The following is a 7,958-nucleotide window of genomic DNA, read 5'->3' on the forward strand; positions in this document are numbered from 1 at the left end:
AAAGCAATCATCATCTTTTATTTTGTTGATATTAAAGCAATCATCATCAACCAAAGTATCATATTGTAAAAAAATGAAGAAAGAAAATTTGTAGGGTAAAATATGAAAACAGAACAAAACCAAAACCACCTCCTTACAAGACAAAGTAATAGCGCATATATATTTAGTTTTCAGACAAAAACATTAAAGTAATGCACTGATGCTCGTTTGTAGATCTTTTTTAAACAAAACTTAGTTATAGTTACTTAAGTATAATTGGAGTTATTTTCTAATTAGAGTTTTATTTTAGTATTATAGATTAACATAAGTTTCATTAATATATGTTTATATATACTCTCGATAAAACTCTAATTTTAATCGAAGAATAATACTAATTATATTTCAAAAATTATATCCAAATTTTATTTTTAAAATACTAGTTTGGCGTCCTTATTTTTGGCTCATTTCCTCTTGTTTTTTTTAAAGACTTGGACTCTTTTGGTTTAGGAATGCAGGACAGAATAAGAAGTTGAAGATAACATATTCATGTGAAGTGATACAGCTTGTAGAATTAAAAGTTACTTATTTGTTTTCTTTCATTGTTGTATAGTATGTTTTTTTTTGGGGTATTTGATTTTCTTATCGTTCTTATTCTAGATGTTAAAGCAATTATGTTAGTGCTTACTATCAAGTCAAAGGCTTACGGTACAACCCATTTATTTATTTAAGTACATCAGCAAATGGCATATTTCCATCATTGTAAATACTCCCACATTTCGGCAAGTATCTTCCTAGATTTCTTGGTTTCAAAATAATGAAGACAAAAGGTAAACTACGATTAAAACTCTAACTACACATTACATTATACCTTTTCATGAAATTACTGACGAATGAGAGTTGTATTTTTACAGGCAGAAAAATAGTGTATATATAATCTCCTACGTCTTATAATTTAACAAGTGATAATCATGTAACAATGCTTTGATTTGTATTACATGGACCCTTTAGAGGTATAAATGGAAGACCACTAAATCCATTTAAGGATCAACGTGACCAGGAATGTCATCATCACTAGATCCACTTTCTTCTTCACTGATGTCTTCCTCATCTCCACTCTCCTCATCAGCTGTAGAATTCGTAATGTTTTCCTTCTTAGCATACCGCTCACAATACTCTGTCCCCACAAATAGCAGAGCAATTTTTATACATCTTTTGTCATCGTTAAATAACCCCCATTCACCAAACAACCATAATTTAAAAATAAATCCAAATATTAAGAAATATATGAAGCAGTCTCGGGTACAAAAACTATCATCATGTTTGAATAATTTACAACCCAATGTATGTAGTACTAAACTATTGCATGTTACAACTTCTTTGGTGTTGAGAATATAAAAAGAGGGGAAACACTGGTCCAGAGCACACGGACGGTTTTATCATTACAAACCAAAATCCAGATGTGATTCGCCCAGGATGTTAAGCTATTCAATCTGAAACCAACTAGTTTAGGACATTCATATGAAAAATTACAATAAAACGTTTGTTTAGTGCATGTAATCAAAATCGTAGTTTAGGATTGCGATTCTAATTCCAATTCCATCATAATAGAAATTATACACCAGAATTCTTATCTTTGCCTTTGGATTAAGCAAAGAATTTAATTAAAATTCCATTTTCACTCCTTTAATCAAGGATAGTTACAGGTATATTTACATCAAATTTAAAAGTAAATTTCATCCACAAGTGATGACAAGATAGTTGATGACAAAAATAATAGTACCAATAATATTGATGGAAGCAACGGCCATATAGCAACGACAATGATAAAATGATAGTGATGATAATGACAAGTGTAATAAATGGAATAATTGAGATAGGTGATGATGATTATCAGTGGTACACACAAGAATAGTGACGATTGATACTAATGATAATGGTGTTAAAACAATAGATTATAATAATAATAATCAATGGTATAGGCGACAATGTCAAAATCAACAAAAATAATAATGTTGATGATAATAATGATAACAATACTTGTAATAAGGGTGCAATGCCTATGATAATGAAAGTGATGATAGTGAATGTAAAAGAAGTAAAAATATCAATAATTATGCATTAAAAAATGTGTTGTTAACTCCTCATATTATAATTCCATAGAATAGGACCTTAAAATTGAGATTCTAATTCTAAAAGGATCTTCAAATGTTATAGTTGGATCACAGATTAAGAAAAGAAAACTATTATAATATTTATTTTAAAGGTTTAAATGTGTTTGATCTTTATAAAATAAACTATTTTTGATTTTGATTCCAATAAAAAAAATATTTTTTATTCATCTAAAATTTGTGTGCAATTAACTATATACTCACCTTTAACTTTCTGATCATACAATTTTTTATCCTTCATCATTAACGATGCTGCATCACCATTGAGAGGATCCGAAGCATTTGGATAAAGTAAAAGTTGAGGAAGAAAAACTTCGAAAACATTTAAAAGATCTGAAAAAACACAGAAACATTGGTCATTTATAAGAAACAAAAAGCATAATAGATAAAATAAATAAGGAAAGGGGACATTAATGAAAGAGGCTATCGAATTTCATTTAGATAATTATATACCAATATGTCAAAACATACACAGAATAATAGAACATTTAAATAGTGAATAATTAAAACTTTTACTGCAAAAGCCTATAACTGAATTACCAAACATTGGACTCCAAGACTGGTTAATGACATCCAAGCATACCGAGCCAGATCTGCAGATGATGAAATATACAAAGCACAATTAGTCATAATCCAAATGTGCACAAACACCAATCAATAACGAGTTTATGTTACTTGATACTTCTAATAAATTTCATTTTCCTCTTGAACAAAATCCCAAAAGAATAAATAAAAAAAAAACAGAGAAGCAATTTTTACATTAGATAAATAAAATAAAGCAATCAATGACATATATATGAAACCCATATCTAAAAGTATTAACTCATTAACAACCCATATCAATGCATAAACTACCTGGTACACAATAAATATTCACCAAAATAAATAAATAAATAAATATTGATTAATAGCATATGAAGTGCTCACAACTCATCAACATTTGGGTGGAATATTTTGTTCACAAAGCCAATAGAAGGGGATTTGTATGGGTAAGCATCAGGAAGCTCAACACGTATTTTCCAGACTCCACCTTCATAAAGGCCTGCAATAATCACATAAATGTAATAAATCAAGGACCAATCAAATAACTTCGAGATGAGTAATTATTTTTTGTACTCACAATTTTTAAAGATAAGGAATCAAATGTCAAGTTAAAGAAGAAGTATAACATGTTAGTGTAAGATGGAAATTATGCTATTAAAGATAAATAAACTTCTTTTAAAGTTGTTTTTCCTTCTGTCTTTTGTCTTTAAGAGAAAGGAAAAATAAAAATGGAAAATCTTCACCTAAGAAACATTTGATTAGTAAGTAATATGTAAAGTTTCATCAAACAACAGATTGAGTTAACTACAGAATTTTGACTGTACTTTCTTTTGGACCATGAAACTCCACATTAAATTCATTGAGACCATCATTTATCGTCTCCACTGTATAATCACTCATCATCCTACAAAACAGTAAAATATATTTGAGAAATATGACTACAATTTTTTATTTTTTTTTGCTTAGAGTTCATCATGAATACATGCACAAATGGGAAAAATGTATAATGCTAAGAGTTATAGTCCTAGTTCATACAACAAATATAATAGGAAGATCACAAACATGCAACTACAAATCACTACTTGCATACTTTCTAACTCTAGATGAATGATAGTATTGTTATCAAGATTGTTTGACTAAGGCTAAGTCTCTTACAAAGTTCTAGACATATGACCAATTTAGATAAATTTCTAACAAGTACTTATAAAGAAGAAAATAAGGAAGTAAAATAAATAAACTTTGTTTCATAGGTTAAAATTAACTTATAGATGTAAACTTTTGAAGTTGTGAAAGAGTTTCTAAAAAAGTTGTGTTAAATATATTAATTTTAGCTCAAGATAATTTTAGTTTATTTTACATTTTTTTACCCATAAGTATTTCCTGAAACATTTATCCAAATTGGACTTTTATCATATGTTTTTGGGTATAAAAAAATGTACATATTCTGTAAGTCTCACCAATTTAGCAATGCATTTGAAGCTTGTAAAAGTTATTGGATATTTTTATTCAAGGTACATATATATTACTAAATTAAATCACTCCCATCTACCTTCATTATTTTGATGTTATCGAATTCAATCATGATATTATTTCCATAACTTTAGGAACTAATTCAAACTCTTTGTTTACACTCTCTAATCACGTGTCTATAGCAAAATCAAACAACTAATTATGATAAATAGCTTGTTAGCACCATATTTCACCAAAAAATACTATTGCATATTTCTATATAACAACTTTATTTAGGTAACAAGAACATACATAAATGGCATTGCCACCAAGACACTAACATACCATTGTTGTCTAGTCTACAACCTACTCATTATAGATCAAACGAAATTTAACTAATTGTTGATGCCTATAACACCACAACAAATAGATAAGTAAATAATAACTGAAAATATACAATGAATCTAGAACTAAGTTTGAAATAGAAAGCATCATATGTGATTAAAATTGGTTTATTTTTTGGAAAGAAGAAAAGGAAAGAAAGGAGATCGATTTGTAATGAAAATTTACTTTGACAAAGTACTATATGGATGCAGTTCAATTTCAAGCATTCAACATTTGAAAGAAAAAAAAAGTAGCGCTAGAAAATAAAATCATAAATAAAGTAATGTTTTAGTCCTAACTTTCATCATTAATCTCTTAAATTTGCTTATTTATCATATAAATCCCTTGAAAATTGATTTTTAATGTCTAAGATTAAGTTCTTGTTGATTAACTAAAAGATTTTTTCAATTTAAACAAAACTATAGAAGGTTCAGTGATTAAAAAAAAAGGATTGAGTCAATAAGCTGAATAAAGATCAGGGATAACTTACTTCAAAAGTGTAAAATATATTTTAGACCTTTGTAAATCTTAAACATAATTATATATAATGGTTGTCTTATTTCATAAAAGCAAACAAGGTCTTTATGACTAGTTAAAGTTTAGTTTTAAAATTGGTCTAAAACTATAAGTGAATCTCTGAATGTTAAAATTCTACAAAAAATTCTCTTAAATTCAAATTACCAAACTTACCAAAATCCACCACTATAACCATTAATTCAAGAATAATTTAACATCAAACACATAGTAAAACAATTTGCTTACAATTTCATTACATCCATTTCTCTTCTCTTGCTTGGAGATGACATTTTGATTATAATAAATCACTTATTTCAACCTGCTAAAAGGACAATAAAATAAAGTTAATATAAGGATGAATAACTTGTTGATATATCTTGATATATTTGTTGTGTTGTTCTGCATATCAAACCATCACATAATTTTGTCCATAAAGATTCATAATATGTTGATATACATGCACAGTGTAGAGAAGCAGAGAACTCAAGTATAAGAAACTTTAAAATTGTTTTGATGTAAAAATCATGATCAACAAATGTGTCTCTATTGATCCATAAAAAGAATTCACATCAGCAATGAAAGACACCCTATATCATACGAAGATATTAAAGAGTAAAAATTTAGAGATTACTATTGCAATCTCGATTTACGCATGCACGCACACTCTCTTGTGAAAAAAACTAAAACAAACTTTCCAAACGATTCCTATATATATTACAAACAAGAAAAAAAAGTAGAAGCCTCATATGTGAAGAAAACAAGTTGATCAAGATATATCAATGTTGTTCATTGAATATTTAGTATACATCACTTTTAGAGAAATAGTCATCTATTTTTTAAAAAGCTTTCTCAGAACACAAGTAAGAATAAGTAATAACTCATCCAAAATAAGTTGAACCAAACACACATGTCATGGATCAAACAAAAAAAAAAGGCAAACCAGACATAAACAGAGACATAATTTTTGAGGTATATACTATATAGTTGTTCTCATCACAATAGATACTCCTAAAACTTGAAAATTTACATCACATACAAATTTACACCAAATTTCAACTTAGTTCAAAAGAATACTTCAATTGCAACAACAACAGCGAACTTATTTCAGAAGAATAGCAGAATATTTCAACTAGTAACTTTTTTTTACAATAAGACAAGCATCTATGTGAATAAAATGTGGACCAACATTATCATTTTTCAGAATATTGAAACACCAAGTTAGCAAGTTCAAAGGAGAGCATCAAACAACAGTGAATAATGAAATGGTCTAATGAGTAATCAAAATATGACATAGAAGAGCTATACAAAGAGCGTAATAATGTTGCACAATTGCATGCTTCATTTGACACAAAGTGAAAATACATTAAAGTTAAAATCTTTCACAAACAACTGCATCTATTCCCTGTGCAAAAGAAAATATTCCCATTATTTTTTATCTTACTTCTCAACTTCCCAACAACCAATCTGGTAATGAAGGGCAAAATGAGAAAAAAGCTTATTTGCATTAATTAAATTAAAATAATAGCAACCAACAATGTCACAAAAAAATTCATATGAATTTCGAAACAAAGATCGATGCCCAACCCATTTAGCCAAACATAAAGAAAAACAATCATGCAATGCTAAACATACTTGATTTACAGCAAAATCAAAAGGAAGAGAGGATAAGAAATGAAAAGTGGATTGGTTATGTGACAAGTAAGACTAAAATACGTGGGAAATGATGGCTTACCTGAAACCCTGAAATCGTATTGGCGATCGCGTTATGATCAAAAAGTAATCGGAAGGAAGAGAGGTTAGAAAGAAATTAAGGAACACATATATAGGAAATGTGTGTGAGAGATAAAATGTCGACATGAGACATACCACATGTTATCAAAAAGTTATAGCAATGTGACAATCACGTTTCACCATTTTTCTTGTAAGTACTACTAATTAGTAATTACCCAAAGTAACTCGACTTTATAACCCTAAGAATCATAACACAAAATGTATTATCAAGTATTCAACGTGATATAATAAATCCTTTTAACTACGTTTTTATCATTAATTTTAACATTTTAAAAGATATGGTACTTTGAAAATAAAATTTCCATCATTATATTAAAGTCATTTATTGATATCTTATTTAAATGTTTACTTAATTTATAATTATATTTCAACTATTTTAGAATAAGGACATTTTAATAAAAAATATATATATTTTTGTCATTCTAATAAATGTGTGATGAAAAGAATAATACTTTTAGGATATTCCGTAATGAAATTTGTTATGTTATATTAGTCATTTTAAAAGCACGAAATCTACAAGGTTTGTATTAAGAAGAAAAAAACACCAAACTCGTGACTAAATCTTTTTATAAAAATTTATTAAGTTTGCCTGCTAAAATTATTAAGTTTGCATGCTAAAGTTAAACAAAAAAAGGTTACTAAGTTTGCATGCTAAAATTAACTAATTCTTTACAAAATTTGAATTTAATAGAAAATTTTACCAACTTGACTGAAAATCGGCCTGATGACTGATCAGTTAACTTGAAAAAATCAGTAGATTTAGAACCGATGCGAACCAGTCAAATTGATATAGAAAAGTGGGTTGAATTGGTATTGTTTAAAAAAATAATTTTTGATTGTTTTTTAATTTGAAAATGTATTAAAATATTTTATAATAAATAAAAACATATTTGATACAGATTATAAATTATTTTTTATTTTTCAATAATTTTCTTATAAAGAATAATTTAGTCATTAAAGTTAACTTACAATTTTCTATATCCTTGATATTTTTAAATTTTATAGTACATTAATTTAACTTTTATTTTTATTCTAAAATAAAGTTTTAATTTTTAATAGACATTGTTATATTTTATTAAATTTAAACTTAAATACTATATTCAGACATTTATGTGTACTTTGAATATT

The 7,958-nt window shown here is 27.2% G+C and overlaps 1 protein-coding gene across 4 annotated transcripts; it reads right to left on the minus strand.

The window, feature by feature from the left end:
* Positions 1-817: 817 nt before the first annotated feature.
* Positions 818-6,956, minus strand: LOC109808514 (ubiquitin-conjugating enzyme E2 4). 4 transcript variants are annotated; one of them, XM_020371548.3, is made up of 7 exons: positions 6,772-6,925; positions 5,286-5,358; positions 3,515-3,594; positions 3,075-3,189; positions 2,688-2,740; positions 2,352-2,480; positions 818-1,153 (listed from the first exon to the last, which is right to left on the minus strand). In XM_020371548.3, the coding sequence occupies exons 2-7, from the start codon at positions 5,327-5,329 to the stop codon at positions 1,017-1,019; spliced, it is 558 nt and encodes a 185-aa protein (XP_020227137.1). In that variant the 5' UTR covers positions 5,330-5,358; positions 6,772-6,925; the 3' UTR covers positions 818-1,016. The 4 variants fall into 4 exon arrangements, with proteins under 4 accessions (XP_020227137.1, XP_020227138.1, XP_029129332.1 ...); XM_020371549.3 differs by having other exon boundaries at positions 5,286-5,361; positions 6,772-6,921; XM_029273499.2 differs by lacking the exon at positions 6,772-6,925 and adding an exon at positions 6,672-6,690 and having other exon boundaries at positions 5,286-5,361.
* Between the last annotated feature and the right edge of the window lie 1,002 nt (positions 6,957-7,958).

This window comes from Cajanus cajan, chromosome 5 (genome assembly GCF_000230855.2).
Source record: "Cajanus cajan strain Asha chromosome 5, NIPB_CcT2T_4, whole genome shotgun sequence".
Classification (NCBI taxonomy): Eukaryota; Viridiplantae; Streptophyta; class Magnoliopsida; order Fabales; family Fabaceae; genus Cajanus; species Cajanus cajan.